We start from the raw sequence: 15,450 nt of genomic DNA on the forward strand, positions 1-15,450 counted from the left end.
AACCAGTTATGGCAAACAAATTTCCAGTGAGACAGTGAAAGAATGACTGTGTACACCTATAATCACTCAGTCAAAGCAGCATCTGGAGTAACTTACAAAGCCAGAGTAATGTGATCCTGCATGCCTATGCTATATTTACATGTTAAGGAAGTTTTCCAGGGACTACCAAATGCAAAAAAAAAAAAAAAAAAATGATGCTTGTAGCAAAGTATCAGTATTTCTTACAGGAAGAACTGAATAGGTAATAAAGTGAATGGAAAGTTCAGTCATTATTAAGAATCAATTACAACTAAAAGAACAAATGAATATTATGGTTAAATTTTTGAAAAAATACTTACCATTTGTACTGATGTATACAATGTGGACTTCCGCAGTGGTGCAGCAGTAGCATTGTTGCCTCACAGCAAGAGGTTCTCCCATTCGATTCTCGGCTGGAGTGCAGGGAGTGCCTTCTGTGTGGAGTCTACATGTCCTCCCCGCGGTTGGGTGGGCGTTCGAAAGACATGCGTAAAGGGGCGTGCTTTTGTTGAAGGTTGAACGTCGAGCTGGCACCTCGGCGTTCGTGAAAATCTATTGCCAATCATTAGCAGACTGGAGTTCTGCTGTGGCAACCCCTAACCGAGAAAAGCTGAAAGACAATAACAACTGATGTATACAATGTGAATATCTGAATAAAATTAACAAAAGATCATATTCTTCACATTGCTTACAATTGAAATTCTTGTCAGTGATAAATAAAGAGCTCCAAATTCTGCATACTTAACACACCATTAGAAATACACATACTCCTTAGACTTCCACTTGACATTCTGTAAGCACAAGATATATATTCCAAATAAAAGTTGCATACATAATTATCTATTTGTGTGTGAGAGTTAGACAAAAATCACAACAAGAAACTGATACAGCTACTAACAGATTAAGGTTGGATAATTTCAGGAGGCTTCCAAGATGGCTGCACAGTGATCAACAGCTTAATTTCAGCTCTCCCAGTGCGACAAAAGAAACTGAGAAAAAAGTGCCAGTGAAACGGTCAGTTTGTATAAAAATCACTGACTGGTTAGTAAGTACATGGTCTGGATAATAGTAAAGAAGAAATTTGGAGAACCTAAAGGAAAATCAACCAGAAAATGTGAAAAGAAAACACTGACAGAGAAGAATCTGTAAGCTGTTCAGCAAACAGTTCAAGCATCAACTTTAGTACAACAGATGGCGTTGTGTAATTCAGAGGAAAAAATACATAAAATGTACTCAGAGGTGATTGAAATAAATGAAACACTGAAGCAAGAAATATATTAACTAAAATAACAAAAGACTGTTAAAAAAAGCATTAACTAGCTATTCAAACCAACTGAAAAAAAACTGCAAAAACCAGAGGATGAAATTAAGAAAAGGCTGGTTGAGTATGAGGCTTTTCTAGAAGAGCTGTTTTAAAAAATTTTAGAGTTAAAGGAAGCACACAGAGAAAACCTTAGATTATTTTTCCTGTACCAGAGGAATGGGAAGGAACATATTGCATTAATTTTAGAAAAACTCACTTAAGCAGCTGAACTGGTTTTCCACATCAGGATTTGTTAACTGAAATGGTATACTGACTATATGATCCAAATCTAGAGATGAGAAAGAAGCCAAGACCTGCATTAGTAAAGATGCAATCATACTAGCAGAAAAAGTGGACCATGACAAAACTGTGTCATAAAGGAACATTTTTAAAAAGTGAAGACAGCAGAGTGTTTGTGGCAAGTAATTACTTACTGCAAACCAGGCAGAAGAGAAGCAAATTTATCCCAGTAATCAGGGAATGCTGAAAGACAGGTGTTAAATTCTCACTGCTGTGGCCACTTGTCATTAGAATATTTTTCCTGGTGAATCAAACATATTTTTGGATGCACAGTAGTCTAAGGTAGAAATAAAAATGCTTATCCAATAAAATGTGAGCCAGCAAGCAGAAGGGGACTCTGCTTCTCATTTCTTCTATCAATAAAGCTCATTGACAGACTTTGTCTGTGAAACATTTTCCATTGTTCCAAAGGAAAATGCTTGAGAGACAGAACAAATCACAGGAACTGACTAGAAGAATCAGAAGTATGTTGGAGTTCTGGCTTTAGGAGTTGAACATAATCAGAAATAAGACCAACAACACTGAAATTAGTGAATAAATAATGGCTTTGTAAGAAAAATTGGCAGAGAAAGACAGGAATCTTGTTGACTTTGTTAAATTTGTGGGTGGACTGGAAAGCATACACTTGTACTTTATGTCATTAATGTTTAGAAGGACAGTAAAGGGAAAAAGTAACTGCAGATAAAACAATGTTCTTATTACCATTTGAATAAAACATTCTGTGATAAACTGCATCTGTTGTAGATGTTAAATATATTAAAGTACTTTTTCTTAGTTTAAGAAATACAGAGTTTACCCTAAAACAAGATAAGAAACAAAAGCAAGTTTAAGTTACTATAAAGGTGTGATCTTGGGCTGCTGGGGTGATGGGGTGTGGTGCAGAAGTGTACTGATTATATTATATGTAAAATCAAGATAATTTCTCTAAAAAGATAATCATTTTCCTTGTTTTTTAAGGGTGGCTGCCTAGATTAAAGTTATTGGCTTTCACTATAAATAAGTTTTTTGTATACAAATAGGCTTTTAAAACAACACAAAATAATTAAAGGAATGAAAATGCTAGATTTCTTGCATCTGCAAAGATACCAGCTTTTTCCCCATGAGCAAATGCTCTCAGAGGTTGACAAAAAGTCTGCATCTGATGGCAGTTGGCTAAAGGAATTTAGTACATTGTATTTTGAGTAAAACTTACAAAGATTCCTTCATGCATCTCCAAAGTTGTAAGCTGTTTTTTTATTCACTGCTGATTACTTTTACATCTAGTTAGCTGTATGCAGGTTCAAGCAATTATTCTTGAGAGTTCTAAGCATTCCATAATGAGGTAAATGTAAAATTTAAAGGTACAATGGCAAGCAGTTCAGTGCAGTTTAAAATTATGGGAACTGAATAAGAGGTAATAGCCTCATGAGCAGCTTTAATATTTGAATACATTTAATAGAACAGTGCACAAATTAGTTTTATTTAAAGACAGCCACTGCAGTTTTTCTTAGAAGTAAAAGTTAATGTTTTTTAAAAGCATGCAAGCTGTTTTTCATGTTTGAGAGGGGAACAGAGGTAAGAAAAGACCAGACAGCAATCAGTCTTAAGAGGGAACACAGACTGTACAACATACACTTTAGCATGAGTAACCTTAATCCCTTTGGGTGCATCTGTTTATTTATGGTATTGTTCCTACATGGAGAATTGAACCTCATTTGTTGAAAATGTACATAGTTTTGTGTGTTTGTTCTAAGTTAATAAGTGAATGGAGTGTTCTGGAAATGTATTTAGTTTTTTTTATGTCAACTTATTCTTCTCATTTCTACCTCTTTTCTCTTAATCCACTACCATGTCAGAAGTTTTAGGCCTTTTATCAAAGCTCGTTCTGACCTGTGAAATGTTTCCCACTTTTGGCAATCTTGTCTCTGATTTGAATGCAAGAAGAAAAGAAACGGAAAAAATATATATTTTCTTACTAGAAAGTGGAGTTGACATTCCACAGCAGTTCTAGCACAGATAGCATGACCTGAAGGAATTGTTTAGCTCACTACTAAGAGGTGATGGGGGAGGGCTGAAAATGTTAACTTTACTTTATAATCTAATTAAAATTATTACTGCATTGTGTCGGCTGTTATCCTCCCATCTGTCCCTTCTTCTGTCTTTCTTTATGTTTTATTTCTGTATCCAATAATATCAAGCAACATTTCTTCTTTACCCTCTTTTTATTTCCCAATGTAATTGTACTTTGTGGCCTTTGCATCCGTACCTCCCATTCTTCTTTTATAGGTGGTATGTGTGTGGTTTAGCACATTTGTGTTTCCTCTCCTTCTACAAAATCAAGATCACATACCTGTGTTCAGCTCAACATGTAGGTTTCTCCTTGCGATCGAGGAAAGCAACATCACCAGTTCACAGTCCATATGCTGCATGTAGTGTTTTCCCTTTTCTCTGGGAGGTAACTATACACATGCAATCTGTTACTACTGTTTAGATCCACTGACCCCGATTATCCCTGATATCAGTCCAATTTTCAGTCTTTTTGTACATTTCACAACTCATTTCTTCAGAGCCCCTTATCTTTATCTGGCATAAACTCCAACACTATCTCTGTTATTGCTTTCGGCTTTGATCCTCTTTTTTCTTTCTCAATTCTATTGTATCCTCCTATGACCACTATGTCACCTTCTTTTTGCTTTGCTAATGAGTTTTACTTTTTTCACTCAGCATTGGTTGTTTCTTAAATAACAGAAACTATCCAGTCTCCTTTCCTAAATTCCTTTTCCTCTTCTTCTTGTTCCCCTTTACTTTGCTCCAGCTTATTTTGTCCCTCTATTCTGGTCTGACTTCTTCTATGGCTAGCATTTTTTCCAGAAATTCCTCGGCTTCCTTTGGATTTGTAAAGCACTTGGTTACCCTTTGCATGAAATTCCTCATGGTTGCTGCATGTAGAGGCCTCCATCTCAGGCCCCATTTCTGCAACATCTTAATCACTGGCACAAAAGTGTTTCTTTCCATCTTTGTTTCATATGGGAAATCTTGGTCAATGTACATTTGGCCACCTACAACGTATTTAATTCCTGGCTTCCACACTTCTTTCAGGATTCTCTCTCCCTCAACATATAAGTTTGGAAGCACACTATTACAGGACATGCTCTCTTTGGTGCTTTATACCCTGACCACCATCCACTGTTGTGCACTTGTTCATTCATGATCTCTGGTGCTGGTATCCTTACCCATTTATTGAGCACTTCTTTTAGTGATTTTATACATATTATGCCCTTAACTTTGCTTGTATACAATTGATTTTTAAGTTTTTTTGACCTGGCTTTATCTTCTAAATCTACTGCTTTAGCTCCCAGGCTTTCTAATGTATTCTCACCTGACTCAGCTCTCACCTTCACCTCTTTTTTCTATGCAATCAGGTCCTGTAATATTTTGGTATGTTCATTCGGACCGTCTACTAGCTCCTTTAATCTCTTTTCCTGAGTTACTAGGTTCTACAACAAGGTTTTTCTTGACATCTTTAATCTCCTGCCACATGGTCTCCAGGGCGAGTTTCTCATCCAAGGTTTGCATCATTTCTGCCTTCCAAGTGCTTTCTTCTTTTTCCTCTCTACTGTCATTTTTCGTTTCTTTCTTTCTTTTCAAACACCTTTATTGAATTACCACTTGTGACACAGGCAAACTTACATTTACACGAAAGAAATCAAACCATATGAACAAGTTCACATTTACAAACATTATACATCACATATATTGTTCTATAGAATACAGTACACCAACATTACATAAACTGTTAATTTCCTGCTTTCTCTTAAACCTCGTTCCTCCTCCAAAACATCTTTCTGCATGTATTGTTCCTACAACTTCTATTTTTATATAATTTATTCCTACTCATACCCTTTTCTAAAGATCACTTTTCCTGTTCTTTTATCTCTGTTACAATATTCACTACTTAAATTATAGTTGGTTTAGATTTTGATTTCCATTTTGTAGCAACTGCATTTTTGGCAGCCACCAGAATCAAACTTAAAGTCTTACTATGTCTAGGCAATTCAGATACTGAATCCCAGCCCCCCAAAAAATGTCCTTAGCTATACTCATTTGCTTGTTCAGTATTCCTGACAGAGCACTCTGCAGGGATTTTTTTTAAGTTTGCCAATTTATCAAACTTCCAAAACATATGCTTCCAGTTACCTCTTTCTTCCCTATCACACTTCAAACATTTGTCATCTACATGAAGAAAAATAATTTGGAATCTACTTGGGGTATAAAAGTATTTATGCAAACACATCCAGGCAAAAATCCTAAATCTTCCAGATTTTAATGCCTATTTGGGATCCATACATATGTCCTCCCATTGTTTATTTGTGAATTGCATATCTAATCTTTATTCCCAATCTTTTCTGACTTCTTCTGATTGATTCCTATAGTTATCATACAATATTTTATATGCCCTTTTAATTATCCCTTTATAGCAGATTCTTTTCTAGATTCAGTTAAAAACTCAAACAGCACAGTTCTTTCATTTAGGATTCCCCTATCCCTTTCTCTTTGTCTATACTCGAATATCAATCCCTGATATGGAACACAGTCACTACCCTCCAATCCAAATATATTCTTGGTCTCTTCCCACTGTATTACCTTTCCTTCTTTAACTACTTGTTCCCAATACCTGGGTTCCTTTGCCAGCTTCCTCAAATAAATTCCAGCCCCTTCTTGTCTATTCTCTGCACCCTTAACTGCAGCCATCCCTATAAGCAGAATCTCCTTTCTCCATTCACGTGTTGTCTTAGTTCTTATATTTTCTACTACTTTATGAATATAATATTCTGTATGACTGTTATTATTTGCCTTAAGGATCTGTGTCCAAAATCCCATTCTTTGTTCATATCCGGAATTACCCCCTTGCTTCATCATCCTTTCCCAATTTGAAATGCATTTCTGCTTGTTTTATGTAAAAAAGCCTTAACTGTGTAGCTGTAAAATATCCTTTCAAATCAGGTAATCCTTATTATATTGTGAGGATCAGCTCATCCAACTTGACTACTTGCCCTCTTCCCCTCCCAAATAAAAATTTTTCAATTCTTTATTAATTACTAACCACAACTTCTGCTCTGGTTGAAAATAATATGCCTGACCTGTTTATAAAACTAAAGGGACTAAAAACATTTTTACTGCTTGTATCTTGTTATCCATATCCATAGGCAACAGCTTCCAGTTTCACAGTTTTTATATTATTTTTGTTTAGTCTATTCCCACATATCATCAGCTGCCATAACTGAATCCTTTTTAATCCATACTCCTAAACACTTCATTTTATTGTGTGCCCACAAACATGGGTATTGCTGAACCAGTTCATATGTGGGTACACAGTTTACAGTTATAGCCTTTGTTATTAATTTTATATCGTGAAAAAAATGGAACTTTCTCAGAATATTCTACAACACTGAGATGTCTTTTTCTGGTTACATCAAGTACAAAAATAATATCATCTGTAAATAAAACCAACTTTTCTTGAACGCCATACCAATTATATCCTTGGATTTCTGAGTCCCATATTTTTTTGCCAGTAGTTTCTAAATATAATGCAAATAACAAAAGGGAAAGAGGACACCGCTGACTGGTTACTTTGTTTAGATCCAACTTATCAGAGAGGAACCCTCTCACTTTGAATTTTGCTTCTGATCCCTCATATATCCTAATTAACCTTATTACCATATCAGGAAATGCAAATGATTCCATTGCCCTACTTATAAAATTCCAGCTCACTCTGTCAAATGCTTTCTCTGCATCAAGACCCACCAATAACAGCAGTATTTTCTTATACTCTGCTTCCCTCTGGATCATCACTGTTCTATTAATATTGTCAAATGTTTGCCTCCCCTCCACAAAACTACATTAGTCTATATCGATCAATTTTGGCATCACCTGCTATTCATTTAGCCATTATAGACATAAACACTTAATAATCATGGTTTAAAATTGAAATGGGCCAATATGAAGCTGGAGTAGATAAATCTTTACCACCTTTAAGTATTATAGCCGCCACAGCTTTTTTCCAGGATGTTGGTGCCACCCCTCCTCTTAAACTACTGCTAAACAAAACATTCCAGACCTTTATCACTTACTTCCCTCCTACCTTCCAAACTTCCACCAGAATATCATCTATTCCTGGACATTTTCCAGCAGACTGGTACTATATCACCATTTTTATCTCATCTCCTCCTATGTTAACTGATGGTCGTTCAGCCTTATCTATTGTTAACCTTGCCATATTTAAGTCTTTCATAAATATTTCCATTTGCGTTGTTTCTTAATTTCCCCACTTCTCTCCTTTATACAAATTTTCATAAAATTTCTGAGATGTCTCTAATACCTCTACAGGATCTCTGGTTATCTGTCTTATTATAGACTCCCTAGGTTTGGCAACAGACCTTTCTATTTTCTGTTGCCTAAGTCATTGTGCCAAAAGTATTTGTGCTTTATCATTATTATCAAAAAAAGTTGCTTACTCTTTCTAAGCTCATATTATCCAAGTAAGCCCATATTTTCTCTTTAGCACTCTGCAACTGCACCTATTTTTATTCTATGAGATTCTCCTTATTTTGTAATACTTTAACCTTTGTCAGCCCCTCTAAATAATTCTTATTACTTCTTAACCAGATCTTTTATTTTATATCTATCCTATTTTTTAAACTCTACTTTTATTTTATCCTGCTCACTAGCTATAACTTCTGGAAAGTGAAATGTCTTGTGTGGTGCTGTAGCTAGTAAAGCCTGTTTTACATATACTCTTTTTGCCAATATAAAGGCCACAAAGGAGAGTGTATTTTACAAAACATATTACAGTTTTATGATGAAGCAAGCTTAAAAGGAACACAGGGATCTACAACATAGCATTTAGGTCACAAGGTAATCCAGTTCTCAGGGAGATGAGCTACTAATGGAGAACAATGGCCCATACATGCAGGAACACATACTCAGTGTTGGAGCAGAGAAAACAACCTCTAGTTCAGAGAAATTTTAGCATATCTGAAACAAGAAAAGTAGTCACGTGTTACAGCAGTCTTTTGTTGGAAGGAGGTGGGCTAGTGACCTGGCAGCATGAGGCACATCAAGCCGCTGTGGTGGCAGCATTCATTCAGCAAGTGAGCAAGAGCGTGCACCTGGATGAGGAAAGTGTTGTGGCTCCTACAAAGGTAAAAGATACACATTTCCACAAGCAAGGGAAAGGGAGTAGGCCAAATTAATAAATAAATGTCCTCATTACCATAATGCCAGCGACGACATAAACAACTTTCATGGCTACCTAAATAACTGCACCCCAACTTGGATGGCTCTGAAAAATGAGCACAAGTCCAATTAGGGAGGTTTGACTGTTAGCAGGCATGGAGTCACCATTAATATTTTCTTGGTGGCAGACAATCTAGCGTTATGTAGCAGCAGAAGCAGTAGGTGTCTTAAACCTCCATCTCAATTCACTTCTGTAGCTAGTTCACTATTCATGTTGACAAGGGGAACCCTGTGGATATGGTATATACTGATTTCAGTAAGGCCACTGATGCTGTGCCTCACTTGGAAACTCAAAATAAAAGTAAATGGTATAAGGAAGAGTCCCAAAAATGGTAAAGTAGACTGCAAACTGGTTGTCTAATCAGAAACCTGAGGAGGCTGCTAGGCTGGAACTATCAGAACAAAAGTCAGTAATCAGTGGAGTGTCATATGGTTTGGTGCCAGGACCAAACTTGTTAAAAATGTGTGCCACGTGTCACAGTAGCTTAGATGCCTACTACATATTTTTACTTCAAGGTTGCCTGAAGTTGGAGATGAATGCAGTACTAATTTTCATGTGAAACATGACATTTTGGCATGTGTAAGGTCTTCCCCTCATAGATACAAGGTACAGGGTATGATTTTGGCCTCAGGTTATTCACTAGGACTAAAATGGCCCATCAGGGCAGTTAGCCTAGCATTTACCAATATACTGTCTATGAACCACACGACTTTACCTATGCTCAGGGTCCTCAAACATGACGTGAAAAACAATTAAGTGAAGGTGTGCTACACTCATTCTCAAAGGTCATGGGACTTTGTAGTGCAAAATAATGAAGATGCAGAAGTGTAGGAGGTATAGTGTTTCACAACTAGCATGTAAGAGTGGGACTGCCCCTTCCAAAAGTATTGCTTGCTACTGTCTGTCCTGTCCTAAGCCTGAATTCAAGATGGAATCAGATGTTCAGCTGCTGAGACTCTTGAGATATCACAGTCATTCTATGGATTTGAAAACTGTGAATCTGGGTGACAGTATTTTGTAGTGAAGATTGTGTGTACATAATATTAAAACTTGTTAGAACAGCTCTTCTACATTGGTGTCAAAATAAACCAATTTTAATTACTTTAAGTAACCTTGCTTTTACCTGCTTTTCAACGGTGGTTGAAGTAATTTGGACCCAATCACCTACATTCTGCACTTTAGCGTTTCCAAAGGATGCCACATACTCTGGAAAATTTTGTCCTCTGAGTATATCCAAAATTATTTTGGAGAAAACTGTGCAGTCTGTGGTGTTTGTGATTCTGTAGGAAAACAAATGAATAAACATATACAGACTGAAAACTTCACATTATGATAATGCAGGAATATTGTTTCTTAGAATAAAAAAGTACAGTTCATTGAGGATCTTACCTTAACAGCAACAGTCAAAGGTTATGCCACAGACAGTGAGCCACAACAATGTAGTCACACATAAGGCAATTATGCAACAACATACTTTTCTGAGGTGTGGGTCATTGCTGAAGCAAGCAAGCATGTTGTCACACTGTTGCTTACTACATACACTGATGTAAGCTTTTATAGTATTTTGAAATTAAAAGAAAAAGGACATGACCTAGCTATGTTTTCAGTTAGGTTTGTTTTCCAGCTAACCTTTTTTTACTGGTTAATTATTGTGGAGAAATGGTTATGGTGACTGCTGGTTAAAGAGCATAGACATGCTTATTCTAGTTCTGGAGCAGTACAAGTCTATGGAACTGTAAGTAGTGATGGAAAAGTTGAAAATGCATCTGAAGTTGAACATGAATTATTTGGCAGCAAGCTGCAGTAGACTGATGTAATGTTTTAATGTTTGGAAAAAACACATGCAATTAACAACACTCATCGCTGACATAAAACAGAGAGTAGATAAGCAAATGAATGGTTTCATACTATAATTAACAACAAACCAAAACATTTTTTTGTCAGGGCATTGCTATAACTGAAAAAAAATTAACCATTTATCTCCCACTATACATAGTCTCAACTGTATTTAGAGCTTTCCCTCCAAATGCTGATTTACCACAGCCAGTAATGGCTACAGGTGTATATGATTGTTTTACAGCTGAAGTAACTTTTGTTGTGTACCTGGCCTGCTTATAAATGTTAATTGTCTGGTTTGGACTGAAGATACAACAAAACGTTTAACACACAATTGTATTAAGTACAATATAGAAGAAAGTTAATGATACTGTAAATAACTGCTACTTGGATAATGCAGTCTCTTGCTCTCACTGACTTGCATTGTAAAAGCTGTTGATTAAGATTCAGTACAATAATTTCTGCAGTGCTGTTTATGTGTTTAGCTAGGGTATGATACACAATCTCCCAATCAGCCACATTCTGCAAGATGTTCCCAACAGCTATTGGTGAACTAACAGCTGAACAGATGTGTAGTTAATTGCTTTGTGCATGCTGATTCCTGACATTAAACTACAGAGACTTAAACAACTTTGCTATAAAAATAAGTTCGCATTTAGAATCAAATGCCAAGTTAAAAGAAATGAATTGCAGAACTCTGTGATAAAAGCTTGCAAGAAACATATCTCAGTTTAATTGGGAAATGTAGCTTCTTCCCTTCTAGAATTCTGCAAATTCATGCTTTAAGACCCTCTGCTTTGAAAATCCTATTCATCCAAATCTTTTCTCAAAGGCAATATTTTCATTTATATTTTTTCACCCCTGACTTATTTTATAAAAGTGTATAAGCAACATGTGCAATACTGACTTTATGAAAACAGCATAAGTATACTAAAGTAAGACAGAGGTCTAGATTGAAGACTTTATAGTCTGAGAATGTTAGTACATTTGCATTTGAAGGGTAAATATGCATATACATACCTTACAAAAAAAATCAGATCTACATTACTTTTTTGTATTCTTTATAAACATATCACACCAAAGGTATACTCAGTTTCAAAAGTAAATATTTTTGTTAGCCACAAAGCAAAAAGTGCCTTGCAGTTTAACTATCAAAAAAAAAAAAAAACGCTCTGAGATTACAAAATTCAAGGTCTGCATAGCTTTACAATATAATAAGCAGCAGTTGAAAATAATCTACTGGAAAACAAGGTATATAAAGATGTAAATCAGCATTATTAGTCAAAGGATTTCTCATCATATACTATCAGTCTTTTCCTAAAGCTGATGGAACTGATGGAAACAAAGCTTCAAAAATATTTATCATGTACTAGTTTAAGACCAACAGAATTCTAACATTTCACCTTAATTGATTCTGCATCTCATGTCCACCTGCAGTTAATACAGCTAAACATGTTTTTGGCAGGCTGACAAGTTAATCTGAATATTGTTCAACAAGGTTAAGAAGTAAGACTATTGAAGTCGCTGCACAACCCTCTTGATGGCAAACTACTCATAGGACAAGGTGGAGAAATTTCAAAAATATCTTCCTAGATTATGGGACTATTTCCAAAAGAGCTGTACTCAGTGCAAGTCTGCCCAGATTCCGAAAGACGTGCTCTCAGTGTAAGTGACTTACTTCGGTGAAAGCCCTGTCTATAAACAAGCTTACACCAGGGGCCAGATTCCAAAAGACCTGCTCTTGGTGTAAGTGGTCATCTCCACTGAGAGTAAGACTTTCGGAATCAGACCTTACGTAATAGACAACTTTTAATGGGGACTTCAAGCAGGGACATAGAACATGTAAGATACAGTAAATGAACCCCATCTTCCCCCAGACATAATATAATCAAATATAAAATATTTTTGCTTTTTATAGTGTTTGCTCATTTTCAAAAGACTGCATAACTACTTAAGCTGTCTCTGTGTGTTTGTTGATCTGAATGTTTGGTAAGAGCTTTTAACAAATCAAAGCTTGCTAAAACACTACAACATAGTCATGGGATGTGGACAGTACTGGATTAGAAGTTATGTCCCAAAAGGTTATTCACCAAACAAGGATGGTGACATCAGAAGAAGCAGACCAAAACTCCCACATTGATAAAATGATGGTAGAGCTAACAGAAACAATTCCAAATTCCTGGATTATGTGTGTTTAATGTTAAAACTAAACAAATGGAATAATCCCTCTCCATACATTGCAACCAATTTGCAGAGGTAGATGCTGGGTTAACAGAAACCTGAGGCAGGCTAAAGTATATATATTTTTAAACATCTTTATTAAAGTCACAGATTTTGAATAACAATATGGGTACACATACATTACAAGAAAAGAAAACAAACCATTGTAAACATTTTCATTATTTGTATGCATTATTCATGTTTTCTTTTTTTAACAACTACCACACACTGGAATATTACATAAATTGCTCAAATCCTGCCTTCTTTTAAATGTTACTCATCCTCCTCCTCCTGAATGTTACTATGCCATTAGTTTTCCCTCAAATTCAATTTATTTCTATGTAATTTGCTCCTTCCTTTTTCTAAAGATCCTACCTCCCACTCTTTTATCTCTATTACAATATTCAAAACTTCAGTTATGGTTGGTTTAGATTTAGATTTTCAAGTAATTTTTTCTTTGACAGCAATAGTATTAAACTTAGAAAGGCACTACTACATCTAGGCAGCTCGGTTCCTATATCCCACCTCAAAATATTCATTTCCTTAGCTACAAACAATTGCTTTCCCAACCTTTCAAAGTACTCAGTACAGAATTTTTAAAATCAGCCAGCTCTTAATTTTCAAAAAAACATGTTCCCAAATACCGCTCTCTTTTCCAACACACCTCCAGCATTTGCCATCTACCCGGACAAAAAAAATTCTTTGAAGCCTTCTTGGGAGTATAAAAATACAAACACTTTTATGCAAAAATCCCAAACCTTCTCGACCTTTTTTGCATACTTGGGAGCCATACAAATGTCCTAACACTGCTTCATTGTACAATGTCTTTCCGTTCCCTTTTCTCACTCTTTTCTAACTTTTTATGATTGACTCTTGTAGTCATCATAAATTATTCTATGTGCCCTACTATCTATTTTTTAACAGCAGCTTCTATTCTACACTCAACTAAAAACTCAACCAGATCTGACCTTTCATTTAATACTCTACTATCTCTTTGCCTATACTGTTAGGAAGGCAGTCACTAAACTGCAGTCCAGACTTCAGCATGGCCTCAACCCACTCTATCACCTTTCCCTCCATAGTTATTTGCTCCCACTACCTTGTTTTTTTTGCTAAGTTCCTAGCTCTAGCCCCTTTTTGACCATTTTCTATGCCCCTACTTATAATCATTCATATTGCTAAAATCTCCTTTATCCATTCCAGTGTTGGCTTAGTTCTTAGAATACTTTCTGCTAAATTAGAAAGATAACTATATTATGGTTGTCATTTTCCTTAATGGCCTGTGTCCAAAATCCTACTCTCTGTCTCTCTCTCTCTCCTTACTTCTTGAACTCCCCTCATTTCATTCTCATTCCTTTCCATTTAGATTTGCAGATATTTAGATCTGTCATGTATATATGGCATTTTACATCCAGCTGAGCTACCACCAACTCAGGCAGATGGGACCATGGTTTAAAGTCTCACCTGAAGGACAGTACACTCAGGAGTGCAGCACCCCCTTTATGCTGCATTGTAATGTCAGTACTGGAAAGTTAATCCAACTATACCTGGTGTGGGAACACAACCCACAGCCTTCTGACCTTTCAGCACCAAAGGAGAGTGAGTTATCCATTGAGACTCTTGCTGCAGAAGGCCCAAAGCTTGTCTCAATTTTCACAGCTATGTACCTCCCCCCAACCCATCTAGGCTGATCTCGGGTTCCCCAAGATATCAGCACATTCCTGATACAACAATGGCATCATATTACACTATATTCTTTTCTTTTCAATACAAGGAATTCAATAGGCTGCCCCATGACAGACATTCAGAAGAATAATGCATCTTCCCTTAACTCACTCTCCATTGCTGCATACCAGAGGATCTGCAAATCCTAGCTCCAGGAGAAGTGCTTGGACCTGAAAAGACTGAGCCCCTGGGGAAGAAAGTTGAAGGAGGACACAAGGGAAAGGATAACTAGTACCAAACTGCAATACAGGATGCTTACAGGAGAGTCAGTGGGGATGGAGAGAGGGAAACTGTTTTGCAACAGTGATCTTACAGGGATAGTCAACTATTATGGAAAGTTCATTAACACAACTGTAATATGTTCTTTGTATGGTTCACTGCTTCCACAGCCATAACCACTGTGACAATTCCCTGAAGTAGGTATATTTAAAAAGGCTGGCCAATGGCCATGTGCAATTTGCAACTGCCTGTGTCAGAGGGCTGTAAAACCTCTAGAAGTAATGTTTAGTTCATAATGTTTGCAGACCATGAGTGCAGAGAACTAAGTGGCTGCCCCTAGTACAGTTTGGGTACTGACCCTCTGAAAAATGCAGAGGCGGTGGCTGTGTCATTTGTAAAATGTGTTCTAATGTATCCACCCATGGTCTTTCCACAGGTCAAGTAGTAAGAAGTGATGCAATAAGTTATTCCTTTGGAGACAGCCTGCTTGGAGGGTTGGGTTCCCTTCCTTAGAGGTCGCTCAATAAACAGATGCTCAGTTTTCCTTTCACCC

The 15,450-nt window shown here is 36.5% G+C and overlaps 1 protein-coding gene across 1 annotated transcript in view; it reads right to left on the minus strand.

Annotated features, from left to right (window-relative positions):
• The window catches only part of TCTN1 (tectonic family member 1), a 1,166,238-nt gene that overhangs the window by 111,994 nt on the left and 1,038,794 nt on the right, over positions 1–15,450 (minus strand). Inside the window, exon 13 of the mRNA XM_044068635.1 lies at positions 10,021–10,177. Coding sequence (XP_043924570.1) covers positions 10,021–10,177 — 157 coding nt within the window. The remainder of the gene's footprint in view (positions 1–10,020; positions 10,178–15,450) is intronic.

Source organism: Protopterus annectens, chromosome 4.part0, assembly GCF_019279795.1.
Source record: "Protopterus annectens isolate FY-2018-M chromosome 4.part0, PAN1.0, whole genome shotgun sequence".
Taxonomy (NCBI): Eukaryota; Metazoa; Chordata; order Ceratodontiformes; family Protopteridae; genus Protopterus; species Protopterus annectens.